Source organism: Xenopus laevis, chromosome 5L, assembly GCF_017654675.1.
Source record: "Xenopus laevis strain J_2021 chromosome 5L, Xenopus_laevis_v10.1, whole genome shotgun sequence".
NCBI lineage: Eukaryota > Metazoa > Chordata > Amphibia > Anura > Pipidae > Xenopus > Xenopus laevis.
In genome coordinates this window covers 136,501,481-136,515,928 of record NC_054379.1, presented here as the reverse complement: position 1 = coordinate 136,515,928, position 14,448 = coordinate 136,501,481, and the positions used below count along the sequence as shown (strand labels likewise).

At 41.3% G+C, this 14,448-nt stretch overlaps 1 protein-coding gene across 1 annotated transcript; it reads left to right on the top strand.

Annotated features, from left to right (window-relative positions):
- Positions 1–12,494: 12,494 nt before the first annotated feature.
- LOC121393943 (probable G-protein coupled receptor 148) lies at positions 12,495–13,547 on the top strand. The gene has a single exon (XM_041563796.1). The coding sequence runs from the start codon at positions 12,495–12,497 to the stop codon at positions 13,545–13,547; it is 1,053 nt and encodes a 350-aa protein (XP_041419730.1).
- Positions 13,548–14,448: the final 901 nt, after the last annotated feature.

Below are 14,448 nucleotides of genomic sequence, written 5' to 3'. Positions count from 1 at the left end.
CCCAACCACACCCACATTGGTTCAATAACACTGGGGATGCACTGCGGATACAATCATTTTTTAGATTTCCCGTGCGCCAATCCCCACCAATCCCCATTACTCCAGTCCAGATGATGAAATGGGAGGGGACAGGGGCGACGAATGTCAGTGGGCCTAGGGGCACCCACTATGTAAATCCGGCCCTGGCTGTTGTTGAACTATAATTCACTGGGGATGCTGGGAGTTGTTGTTTAACAACAGCTAAAAGGTAACAGGCTGGACACTCCCAGTGTTTTAGTCAACACAAAATAGAAAACAAAACCTGTTGATGGTAGGTATTGTGTTTCTCATAGGGATGAACAATTTAATTGGCTGCATCATTCCTCCGCAGACCGGCTTATTAATTCTCACAAATGATGGACCAGCTGGTAAACACAATTTGCACCCTGCCTCACCGTCCGGTGTATACAGGTCTTTAAGTACCATTCTGCACTTTGGAGTCTATAGGAGATGGCCTTCTTGTAATACAGAGCTGTCTGGATAACAGGTTTCTGGATAACAGATCCACACCTGGGTGTATACACGCACACATTTGCAAAAAGTGCTCAAGTGTAAAATTTATTTAACCCATAACATACAAAAAGGCAACGTTTTGGGCCTCCCAGGCCCTTTATCAAGCCCCATGTTACACCATCAACAATCCTTTAAAAGTGAGGGATAGGGGCGTATACACAAGCCCCACCCCCTTCCTGTGAACATCCAATCACAATATATCCATTATTTATATATATGTAACACATCTGTCCCGTGTGATTATAAAAATTTACTGTTTAAAATTATCGTTAAAAATGACAGCAAAGATGTTTAATCAAAAATATCCAAAAAATTCAAAACAAATTTCACTAAAAATTGTCCAAGTTGAATCCCAGTGAATAGATTCCCAATAAAGTCCGTTGGTTTTTCTAAAAGAAGTCCATTAGTACTCAAAACACCTTGTGGTTTAGAAAAATAGTTCTACAGAGAGGGTATCCAAAATCCCTCCTGAAGAAACAACGGGCATTAGTGGAAATACTGGAGGGGGCACATACAAAATACAAAAAGAGAAAGTAAAATGTATCCCCTTTGTGACTAAATTTACCTCTGTGAGTGGAGAAGTAGCAAAAATTATAAGGAGACATTGGGGAGTACTAAAGGATGGGTTACCAGAAATTGATAGCTTTAGACAGCCCCCAGTAATGTCTTATAAAAGGAATAAAACACTGGGGTCCCAACTAGTTAGATCTGATGTCGGAGGCCTTGGGAAAAAAACAACAATCTTTGAGGCCCAGGAAAAATTGATTATTTCCTTGCCTTTCCTGCAATTGCTGTTCCAATTGCCAGAAAGGGGATACCATATATCATCCGAGAAAGGGTACTCCTATAAAAATAAAAGGTTATTATACGTGTATATCCACATACATAATTTATACAATTAAATGCCAGTGTGGCTTGCTATATGTGGGTCAGACCACAAGGATGGTTAAAGAAATAATAAGAGAACATAAGTCAGCTATTCAATTAAAGAAAATGGATCAGACTGTCTCTGCTCATTTTACGGATAAGGCTCATGGGGTTCACCAATTAAAATTTCAGGTTATCGATCAAGTCCCCATATCCCGTCGGGGAGGTAACAGAATCAAAGAACTATTAAAGAGAGAAGCGAAGTTGATCCGCTTATTGGAGACTCTAGAACCCCATGGCCTTAACCGTGAATATGATCTACATCCTATTTTCAGATAAACACTATACTTAGGCAATAGTCTAATGACAAAACTCTATTTTAACTAGGTTGTATTTTAATATTTGTATATTATTATATTTTTCAGAATATGGACTAATCTGTAAGGATCCGTATAACCAGATGTATAAAGACTTTGAAATTGAGTCAGAGAGATAAACCTAAAAGTAACAGAGAACGATAAGGGATACTATGTTGATATTGTAATTTTTGTTGGAGCAATGAGACAATGTAGCCAAGAGATGGCGCTGTGATAATGAGTATAAATTGTAACTATACAGATGTATCAGTAATTTGAAAAAGGGCTGCAGGTGAGCCCAAAACGTCATGTGTGTTGCAGCTCTAAAAGCCATGTGCTAATAAAGGCTTTTTAAATTATCATCTTGAATGGAGCTGTGTCATATATGGGAATATTTGTGAAACCGCCTGGACTGTGGGCCACTGGACACGTGCACCGCCTAAATAATTAAGAGGTGGATGAGTGCTGACTACAAAAAGTTTATTTGAGTAAGGTGGAGCCCATAGATGTTGGACACACTTGGCCACATTTCTGGTACTGACAGCCTTCTGATACTGAAATGTAGTACAAAGATCTAGTTCCTGCTTGTGGATTCTACTTGATTTGCCTGTGCCATTGCTCCCTTTCTTGTTCCTACCATATTTATCTCCTCCTCCTGTCCAACAGTGAAAAACAGAATGGAAGGGACTTTGGGGAGTCTAATAAGCAGCACACAGACCATCATGAAATGGTGGTTCAAGGCAAAAGATGTAAAAGGACAATATTTACTTAAATATATAGACCAGTTTGGTAAGATTCTTTAATATGCCACTAAATATGATATAAACTATCTGTTGCTTAAATGTTCATTTTGGGGGTATAGTTTTCCTTTAATTGTCTGATGTTAGAGAGGGAGCATTTGCCCTGGCTCACCAGCATAACTAGGGGTTCCCTTTCACAGAAAAATCTTGACAAATACACAAAGGACTTATTATGTTGTTAGACAATTGCTAGACACACGTAATAACTGCAACATTCACCTTCCCATCAGTTCAGCTGTTGTCAGGCCTGGGCCTAGGCCGGCAGGATATTAGGGGGGCGGCCTGCTGCCCAACCACACCCACATTGGTTCAATAACACTGGGGATGCACTGCGGATACAATCATTTTTTAGATTTCCCGTGCGCCAATCCCCACCAATCCCCATTACTCCAGTCCAGATGATGAAATGGGAGGGGACAGGGGCGACGAATGTCAGTGGGCCTAGGGGCACCCACTATGTAAATCCGGCCCTGGCTGTTGTTGAACTATAATTCACTGGGGATGCTGGGAGTTGTTGTTTAACAACAGCTAAAAGGTAACAGGCTGGACACTCCCAGTGTTTTAGTCAACACAAAATAGAAAACAAAACCTGTTGATGGTAGGTATTGTGTTTCTCATAGGGATGAACAATTTAATTGGCTGCATCATTCCTCCGCAGACCGGCTTATTAATTCTCACAAATGATGGACCAGCTGGTAAACACAATTTGCACCCTGCCTCACCGTCCGGTGTATACAGGTCTTTAAGTACCATTCTGCACTTTGGAGTCTATAGGAGATGGCCTTCTTGTAATACAGAGCTGTCTGGATAACAGGTTTCTGGATAACAGATCCACACCTGGGTGTATACACGCACACATTTGCAAAAAGTGCTCAAGTGTAAAATTTATTTAACCCATAACATACAAAAAGGCAACGTTTTGGGCCTCCCAGGCCCTTTATCAAGCCCCATGTTACACCATCAACAATCCTTTAAAAGTGAGGGATAGGGGCGTATACACAAGCCCCACCCCCTTCCTGTGAACATCCAATCACAATATATCCATTATTTATATATATGTAACACATCTGTCCCGTGTGATTATAAAAATTTACTGTTTAAAATTATCGTTAAAAATGACAGCAAAGATGTTTAATCAAAAATATCCAAAAAATTCAAAACAAATTTCACTAAAAATTGTCCAAGTTGAATCCCAGTGAATAGATTCCCAATAAAGTCCGTTGGTTTTTCTAAAAGAAGTCCATTAGTACTCAAAACACCTTGTGGTTTAGAAAAATAGTTCTACAGAGAGGGTATCCAAAATCCCTCCTGAAGAAACAACGGGCATTAGTGGAAATACTGGAGGGGGCACATACAAAATACAAAAAGAGAAAGTAAAATGTATCCCCTTTGTGACTAAATTTACCTCTGTGAGTGGAGAAGTAGCAAAAATTATAAGGAGACATTGGGGAGTACTAAAGGATGGGTTACCAGAAATTGATAGCTTTAGACAGCCCCCAGTAATGTCTTATAAAAGGAATAAAACACTGGGGTCCCAACTAGTTAGATCTGATGTCGGAGGCCTTGGGAAAAAACAACAATCTTTGAGGCCCAGGAAAAATTGATTATTTCCTTGCCTTTCCTGCAATTGCTGTTCCAATTGCCAGAAAGGGGATACCATATATCATCCGAGAAAGGGTACTCCTATAAAAATAAAAGGTTATTATACGTGTATATCCACATACATAATTTATACAATTAAATGCCAGTGTGGCTTGCTATATGTGGGTCAGACCACAAGGATGGTTAAAGAAATAATAAGAGAACATAAGTCAGCTATTCAATTAAAGAAAATGGATCAGACTGTCTCTGCTCATTTTACGGATAAGGCTCATGGGGTTCACCAATTAAAATTTCAGGTTATCGATCAAGTCCCCATATCCCGTCGGGGAGGTAACAGAATCAAAGAACTATTAAAGAGAGAAGCGAAGTTGATCCGCTTATTGGAGACTCTAGAACCCCATGGCCTTAACCGTGAATATGATCTACATCCTATTTTCAGATAAACACTATACTTAGGCAATAGTCTAATGACAAAACTCTATTTTAACTAGGTTGTATTTTAATATTTGTATATTATTATATTTTTCAGAATATGGACTAATCTGTAAGGATCCGTATAACCAGATGTATAAAGACTTTGAAATTGAGTCAGAGAGATAAACCTAAAAGTAACAGAGAACGATAAGGGATACTATGTTGATATTGTAATTTTTGTTGGAGCAATGAGACAATGTAGCCAAGAGATGGCGCTGTGATAATGAGTATAAATTGTAACTATACAGATGTATCAGTAATTTGAAAAAGGGCTGCAGGTGAGCCCAAAACGTCATGTGTGTTGCAGCTCTAAAAGCCATGTGCTAATAAAGGCTTTTTAAATTATCATCTTGAATGGAGCTGTGTCATATATGGGAATATTTGTGAAACCGCCTGGACTGTGGGCCACTGGACACGTGCACCGCCTAAATAATTAAGAGGTGGATGAGTGCTGACTACAAAAAGTTTATTTGAGTAAGGTGGAGCCCATAGATGTTGGACACACTTGGCCACATTTCTGGTACTGACAGCCTTCTGATACTGAAATGTAGTACAAAGATCTAGTTCCTGCTTGTGGATTCTACTTGATTTGCCTGTGCCATTGCTCCCTTTCTTGTTCCTACCATATTTATCTCCTCCTCCTGTCCAACAGTGAAAAACAGAATGGAAGGGACTTTGGGGAGTCTAATAAGCAGATCCACAGAAAGGCAAAATGAGAAGGATCTATAGTGGTGCCCAGTTGGACTACAGGAAAATGATCCTTCCTGACTTCATGAGTGCAAAGGAAATGCTTTATATCATGGCTAAGCAACTGGTGGCCAGAGGCTCACATATGGCCATTTAAAAGGGTGGCCCAGGCCTGTAAAAGAGCTCTATGGTGTTCTTAGTATGACAATATAATATGGCCCACTGTTATACAAAATTCAAAGATACTTCTCCATTATTCTTGTCAAATGTTGTGTCTTTTTTCTTAATCTCAGGTATTTATTATTTGTCGATTGCATTTTCTCACATTACACAAGGTTCCCATAGACTTTATTGGCAAAGCAACTCGTGAATTCTCAACAACTTTTGAGAATTCTCAAATGGAGGGAAAGTAGATTCAATCACACGTGGATGTGCCCATTGCTCTGAGCTGCCACATTTCCTGTCAAAAAATGCAGGGCAGAATATACAAGAAAATGTAGTCAATAACATAATCTGCAGGAGAAGGGAGTTTTTTCCTGTTTGACTGAAATAAATGTTCCTCTCTCCACCTCTGACAAATTGTCCCTTTTGTGTAAAGGTTTTTTTGTTTATAACATTCATAAAAGAAAATGTATATCATACTTACCGAAATTTTCTTTTCCTGGCCATCCTCCGCGTCAACATAGAAAAACGAATGGGTTAAATTTCCTGCTACTCCCAGCCTGGACAGAAGAAATAGTTAATTTCCAAACCCATAAAGCCCTCCCCCTTCCTGGCTCACATTAGTCAATTATAAAGCCAAAAGATAAAGGGTGGGTATGTTGACGGGGAGGGTGGCCTGGAAAAGAAAATTTCGGTAAGTATGATATTCATTTTCTTTTTTCCTGGCCATCCTTCCATCAACAAAACTAATGGGTTATACCCAAGCAATCAAGAAAAAAGTGAGGGAAAGCAATTTTATGCTGATTATTAGTGATGGGCGAATTTATTCGCCAGGCGCGAATTCGCGGCGAATTTGCGCGATGCGCGTCCAGCGAATAAATTCGCGAAACGCCCGCGAAAATTCGCCGGCGTCAAAAAAACGGGCACCGGCGTCAAAAACGGGCGCCGGCGTCGAAAAAACGGGCGCCGGCGTCAAAAACGAGACGCCGGCGCCGTTTCGCAAATTTTTCGCCGTTTCGCGAATTTCGCGCGAAATTCGCGAATTTTTAGGCGAAGCGAAACGGCGCAAATTCGCCCATCACTACTGATTATTTAATTTGCAGAACATGCAGGCAAAAGAATGGATTGCCCAAACTGGTCTTGTGAGGAAGACAAAACATCTATTCTGTAATGTCTAATGAAAGTATTAGGAGTAACCCAGGTTGCTGCCTTACAGATTGCCTCGGAGGAGGTTCCTGTCTCTGCCGCCCAAGAGGCCACTATGCCTCGTGTGGGATGTGCCTTAACTCCCTCAGGTAATGCTCTGCCCTGTTCCTCATAGGCTTTGGATATGGTCTTAGTTATCGAAGAACTTAAAGTAGACATCGAAGCTGGTTCTCCTTTTCTCTTTCCTGCTGGAATGATAAACAGCATCCTGGATTTTCTAATCTCCTCTGTTCTCTTAATATAAACTTCTAGACATCATTTAACATCTAGTGTAGATAAATCGATGGAGGCGGTTCAAACATGGGTAAAATGATTGGATCATTTATATGGAATTTTGAGACAACTTTGAGAAGGAAACTGAGGATTGGTCTCATAGTTACCTTCTTCTCATGAAAAATAGTATAGGGAGCATCCACAGAGAGAGCTTGGAGTTCACAAATGCATCTAGCTGAAGTGAGAGCCACCAGAAAAAAGGTCTTTAAAGTTAACAGCCACAGAGACACCTTCTCTAAAGGCGAAGCAACAAGAGATTTTAATACTAATGGAAGATCCCAGGTTGGATGAACTGTCTTGACTGGAGGTTGAATTCTGAGAACTGCCTTGAAGAATTTCTCAATTACTGGATCATATGCAAATAGGCCTTCCCAACTCTGAGAGAAGGCATCCACTGCTGTTGTGCTCTGACAAGAGCTTCTGGAGAAGAAAATTGGGATCTTGGAGTTCACATTCATTGCCATCAAATCCACCTGTGGGCAACCCCAAACAGAAGTTATCCAGACAAAGATTTTCTGATTCAACTCCCACTCTCCTGGGGGTAGAAGATGCCGACTCCCAGAACATATTGAGCCGTTAAATCTTGTAGATGATTCTGAGACCATTCCATAATTGGGGTTGTCTCCCTGAATAAAGTCTTGCTCTTTGTTCCCCCTTGTCCTCTGATATATGCTGCAAATGCCACATTGTCTGTTCTGACTTTTACTGAAGCTCCCAGGAGTACCTTCTCGAAAGACTGAAGAGCCTGGAAAATCGCTCTAATCTCCAGAACATTGGACGGGGTCCTGGATAGGTCCCTGAACAAGGTCCCCTGTGCATGTAGATCTAGGAGATGTGCTTCCCATCCTAGACCTGAGGCATCTGTAAATAGTTCTATCCATGGCGGTTCCTCTAGTGGAAACCCTGAACAAAGGTTGCTGGGAACCGTCCACCATGCTAGATGCTTCTTGCAGTCCTGGGTAATCTGAATTATCTCCGACCAGTTCTGAGTTACTGCATTCCATTGCCTCAGGAAAGATAGCTGGATAGGCCTCATCCTCCATTTGGGCCATTTGACTAAGCCTATTGTTGAGGTCAGGAGACCCAAGAGTCTCAAAAATTTTCTGGCTGACGTTAATGGTTTCCTCGAAAATTGAGCTGCTTGATAACTCACATGATGGATCTTCTGAGTTGGAAGAGAAATCATGCCTAGAAGACTATCTATTTGGGCTCTTTTGCACATTTATGAGCCAACCAAAATTCTCCAAAACTTGCTTTGCCCTTTTCGAGATTGACTTGTAGAGTAGTCGGATCTCTTGCCACAATAAGTAGGTTGTCTAAATAATGATAGACCTCTATGTTTTCTTTTCTCAATTTGGCTATTATTACAGCTAGGACCTTGGTGAATGTTCTGGGAGAGGTGGCCAGACCAAAGGGGAGACAGTGAAATTGATAGTGATGATTTTGAAGAGAGAAGCGAAGGAATCTCTGGTGTTCCAGAGCTATTGGGACATATAAATAAGCGTCCTTTAAGGTCAGAGACACTAGCCAGTCTCCTGGACGATTGACAGCTTTCATCATTGAAATAGTTTCCATCTTGAATTATTCTGCCCGTAGAGTTGTCTAAACTGCATATTTTGCTGCAATATTTAAAACAAAAAAACTTGGGAATAGTGTGTCCTTAAAATTGGACATGGCTTAATATTTTTGCCTCCTGTTCTTGGCCCCATCAACCAAAAACACCTTTTGCTGCATATGTGTGTGTATGTCTCCCTCATGTGTGTGAATGTGTTAATGAATGTGTGTTCCCTTGATGTTAAAGTGTACGTTTGGCTTCCATGTGTCTAAGTTAGTACATGGGATCAGACTGCCATCTTGTGGTTATTTCCCAGGGATCGCAGTATAAATAATCTTTGCTCCTTTACCATACACCACACGTGCAAGTTTACTATGGCACAAAGGATTATAAGATGGTGATGTGCCACTTTCAAAGAAAGAACCCTCCAGGTTGCCATAATATTTTCCAAAGACTAGCATCAACTTAGGGGAGAAAGTTAATTAATTCATTAATACACCAAGAAGTTCCAATTTCCCCCCCCCCTCGGTGGATTAGACCTTTCTTAAACTAAAGGAGGCTATACATGTGCCTGCTAGCTTCCCTCCAATGTATTAACCTTTCTTTGTCCCTTAAAAACTTTATTTTAGATTCAAAAAGAAACCCCCGGACACATTATGCAAAGCACATTTATTTGAGTCAGACAATGACTGTAAGCCACCCCTTTCCAAAATACTATATTGACATCCCTTCTCTTATAGTATTTGCTGGATTTGTTTATTTTATTTCATGGTCGTGCAAGCAGGCAAGACTCGAACAGAGTTATCAGTGTTGACAGCAACACTTGAATGAACATTTTTAATGGTGTGTTCATAAGCTTATATTGTACTCTACTAAAAAAATCAATGACCAGAAAAACAGACAGTATCTGTTAACGGCACCAAAGCAATTCTGTTTGTGTGCAGTATAAATCTCCTTAATTCATTTCCTAGAAATAACCAGATTGTTTTCCTTGGGGAGTGGGAGGAAACCAGAGTACCCAAAGGAACCCCACTTGGACAATATTTCTGCTCTTTGCAGGTAGTTCCCTATCTATACTGAGGACACAATTTCCACCCAGGGATCTAAGCATGATGGGAAGACTTACCTGAAAGTCCAGGCCGGAGCTCTATCTATCGGCAGAAAACTGCACCAGCTCAGGGTTTTTCTAGCGAGCACCACAGGGAGATCTTCCTCCGGCTTCTTCTGTCTTTAAATTTCCTCGGGCAGACGCATGTGCAGTAGAACCAAATAGCCAACTTATTTGCTAAACAGCACTGCGCATGTGCAACCGGCGAAGAAGGAGGAAGCAGGAACAAGATCTCTCTGTGGTGCTCACTGGTATAACCCTGGGCTGGTGCAGTTTTCTGCTGGTAGGAGCACCGGCCGGGGGTTTCAGGTAAGTCAATACAATCACTTGGGGGTGCCTAACATTTGGCACCCCTAAGTGCAAACAGACTTTCCTCCTCCTTTAATTGTAGATCTGTTTAAACAATGTAACATTGTAGCCAATAGATGGCGTTTTGTAAATGAGTATAAATCATGTGTTGTAAATCAGAAGCTTGATAAAGGGACGGGAACAGACCCGAAACGTTGCACTTGTCGCAGATCAAAAGCCATGTGCTTTCAAATAAAGGCTTTTTAACTACATTCTTCAGCGTGCTGTGTTATTAGAGCTCACCAGCCCTTGGCGGTTGCTCCCAGTGGCCCCAAAGCAGGTGCTTATGTTTGAATTCCAGGTTTGGAGGCAAGTTTTGGTTGAATAAAAACCAAGTGTATTGCCAAACAGAGTCTCCTTTACTGCCAGTCCACATAGCTGGTCACAGCCCTTGTTTGGCACCCTCATGAACATTTTACATGCTTGTGTTGTTCCCCATCTCTGTTTAATTTGAATATGGCTCAATGTTGGGGACTCCTGGTGCAGAACAAGGCAAAGGGAGGAAGTCAACCATTTGGTTCCTCAGTTTAAGCAGGATTTGTCTTTTGAAAACTGTGGTTTCTTTAATATTCCAAATAGAAGCTTGTTGGCCCTTGGTATATCTACCTGGAGTTGTATGTGATGTGACACTGTGGTAACACCTAGGCTGTGAGATGAGGAGGAGGATGAGGAGGAGTAAAGTTTAAGATTAAAATAAAATGAGGAATGTTATGATAAAGAGTGGGTCAAAGTGAGAGTGAGACTCTTTTTGAGAGTGAGAGTGAGAGCTTTGGAGAACTTTGTATGTAGAGCACAATTGAAGCTGAATACCCCCAGGGATTGATACATGTCCTTTTAGTCATTGCTAATTGGTCATCTATTCCCCCCCCCCTAGGCTTTCTGCATTGTACTAGTAACTCTAGTTAGCGCAGGCTCCCTAGGCAACTTGGGGTGGTCACTTTGCCCAATATGCACACATATGCGTGAAAAGGACGCGCATGTGCAAAAAGGATGCATGCAAATGCGAAAAGGACGTGCATGTGCAAAAAGGATGCATGTGTATGCGAAAAGGACATGCATGTGCACCAAGGACTCCCACACCAGCAACAGGGGACTGGAGTAGGGTATGAGACAGAGAAGGTAAGTGCCTGGTGCCCCCGCAGCTTTACGCCCTAGGCACGTGCCTTCTCTGTCTACCACTGACTCTAGTCCACCATCTAATGTACTTACAGCCCTGCAAATATTAGAACAGACAGGAAAAAGAATGTGACACATGAGAGTGTGTTGTTACAGCAATGCACAAAAAGGGAACCAAGGTAGTACTAAATCACACTAGCAATTTGAACCTAGAGACTCCGTTCCCACCATCTGTTCATACTTTAGTTTTGCTTTGACGAGATTTTTTCGTAAGGAGTTTATAAAATTTTAAGTGGCAAAATGTGACTTCAAAATGAGAAAAATGTTGTGCCACAAAAGTTAAAGGAGTCGTTCACCTTCAAGTTAACTTTTAGTATGTTATAGAATGGCCAGTTCTAAGCATCTTTTAATTGGTCTTCATTTTTTCCTCTGTATAGTTTTTTGCATTATTTGCCTTCTTCTTCAGACTCTTTCCAGCTTGACCTTGTCTAAAAACAAATGCTCTATAAGGCTACAAATGTATAGTTATTGCTACCTTTTATTACGCATCTTTATATTCAGGCCCTCTCCTATTCATATTCCAGTAAATTATTCAACTAAATTTGTAAAATTGCTGGAGATCTGCTGAGCAAAAAACTGAATAACTCAAAAAATACATAATAAAAAAAAAACAATAAATAAATAAATTAATTAAAAAAACAGTAAATAAAAAAACAGTTGCAAATTGTCTCAGAATATCTCTCTCCACATGATAGGAAAATTTGATTTAAACAACCCATTTAAACAAGTTTTTACCATGAGCAGATGATTTTCTTGTATACAAAGGACAACTCCAGTGGCTGGTACAATTTGATTATCTATAGTAAGCTTCAAGCCTTGTGCTTAATCCATTATACAACGTCCAGCCCATCTTCCCATGGTTATTTCCAGAATGAAAAGATAACTCTGATTGAACTAAATCAAATCAATAAGGAGCTGTCTGGAGCTGTTAAAGCCTCATTTGATTGTGTTTATGACCAAGTGCATGTGGAATGTACAAAGCAATCTCTCGTACCTGTTTAACCAAGCACCTCTACCATCTGTTTTTCTCTATGGTGATAGAATTATTCAGATGGAAATATCACAAGCAACCGGATTATTTAGAAGCAACCCTCACATGAGTTTTGACCCACGGCTTCTTAAAAGCTTTTTCTGATCTAAGGCAACATTTACTCAATGGAACAAGAGAAACCTTTCATTGCGATCTAAACTGGCTCGACTGAAGTGAAATCTGAAAGCCGTCAAATCCGAATATAATATTTTTGCGGAAGATGTAACTGCCAGTCGCAATTCGTACGCCACTTGGAAGACGCATCCTCTGTCTGTGGCCTTCAGCCTGAAGAAAAGAGATGAACTTTTCAGAACTGGAATGCAGCCTAATAAGAATAGTCAACGCTTCCTTCATGCTCCAGAGAGAGACAAACTTCAACCATACGCTGAATATGGATAAACCCACCCAGTACATGCTGCAGGAATGGATCATGTACCCATCATGTTCTGGGATGAAAATGTTCCTAATACCAACAGTTATCTGCTTCCTTGCTGCTTTGATTTCTACGCCTCTTGTGTTATTGGCTATTTGCTCCAATTTCAGCATACGTCAGGAGACAAGGTTTTTGCTCATGGGAAACACCCTGGTTTGTGATATACTTTACCTCCTTTTCTACACAACTATTACTATTTGTAACACACTGAATCTAAAGACCCCCAAGCACATCTGTGTGCTGTTTCTCTTTCTGTTGGCTGTCACATACTGTGGAGGGGTGCTCACCGCAGCTGCAATGGTTGTAGACACCTATATGGCTGTCCTCTGGCCTTTACATTATGTATCCCTGCTGCCTGCCACGAGAACTAAGAAACTCATAATGCTCCTATGGTTGTGTTCTTTCCTATCCTCTGGGATAGCATTTTTGACCCTGTACTTTACTCAGAAGCAACTTCCATGTCCTCTTGAGATGTGCTCTCTGCCTGTTATCCTTCTGGTCGCGTTGCATGGCGACGATGCTCTCAAGTTGTGCTACATCCTTTTCATCGGCATCTTCCTGCTGTGCTTGTCGCTGATACTCGGCTGTTATATATTCCTGTGTTATAAGACAAGAGAAACTGGGATATGGAAAAGTGTATCCTCCAGGGCAAGTGTCACATTCTTAATGCACTTTACCCTGCTTTTCTTTTACTTCAACCCACTGATACTTCTCCTGACGGATGCGCTTTTATATATGAGCCAGGTCATAGGTCTTCGAACGGGATTGTGGGTAACTCTGACAATCTGCAACGTCTTAATAGTTCTGCCAAAAGCTGTGTCCCCTTGTCTTTATGGGCTGCGATACAGACAAATATATAACTCACTCAAACTCTTTTTAAACCTTAAAAAGCACAGAGGTGTTGCGCCTGTGAGGTAAACGTTACAAAATAAAAAGGGTTCATTTTAAGGGGATGCTGGACCCCTATCACCTATTGCATAGTACAAACTGCCCTCTAGAGAATCTGGTGCAGGGCGCAAAGGATAGTGTTCAGTGGTTCAAGAGAAACCTATATTTATGGGTGCTTTGAGCAGATGGTCAATATAGTCTCTGAGTACCCCTTTCTTCCCTTGCTGCTCTTTCTTCACACTGGGTAAATAGCGTGCAAGGAATGGGGACATGCCAGGTGATGCCCTTATCCCACCCACATGGCAGAAGTTAGATACACGATGCACAAAGATGCCAGGTGCATTTTGGACAAAAAAAAGATTCTTTGGAACCTGAGGATACATAACCTTCTGCTTAAATAGAACAAAAAATGATTGCAACCTATATTGGCCAGCTAGAGGTTTTGGTAAACAATAACATGACGTATAGCTGCAGGGTTATCTAGAAGATAAGGATGAAAATTGAACATTTTGGGCACAGTACAAATGTCCAGTGTGAAGTCTCCTAATCCACTTCTTTTTGGCCCACCTAAGGGTAAGGCCACACTAAGCGATAGCGCGGCGATTTGACTCGCAGCGACTTTTCGCCGCGACTTTTAATCCGCAATCGCTGGCGAAACTTTGGCGCTGGCGTCTATGGGGAATCGCGCAAAATCGCCAGCGTAAAAACACACGCGGCGATCTTTTTTCTATTGTCGCTTGAAATCGCCTAGCGAGGCGATTTCGAGCGACAATAGAAAAAAGATCGCCGCGTGTGTTTTTACGCAGCGATTCCCCATAGACGCCAGCACCAAAGTTTCGCCATCGATTGCCGTTTAAAAGTCGCGGCGAAAAGTCGCCGCGAGTCAAATCGCCGCGCTATCGCTTAGTGTGGCCTTACCCTAAGGGGTTTG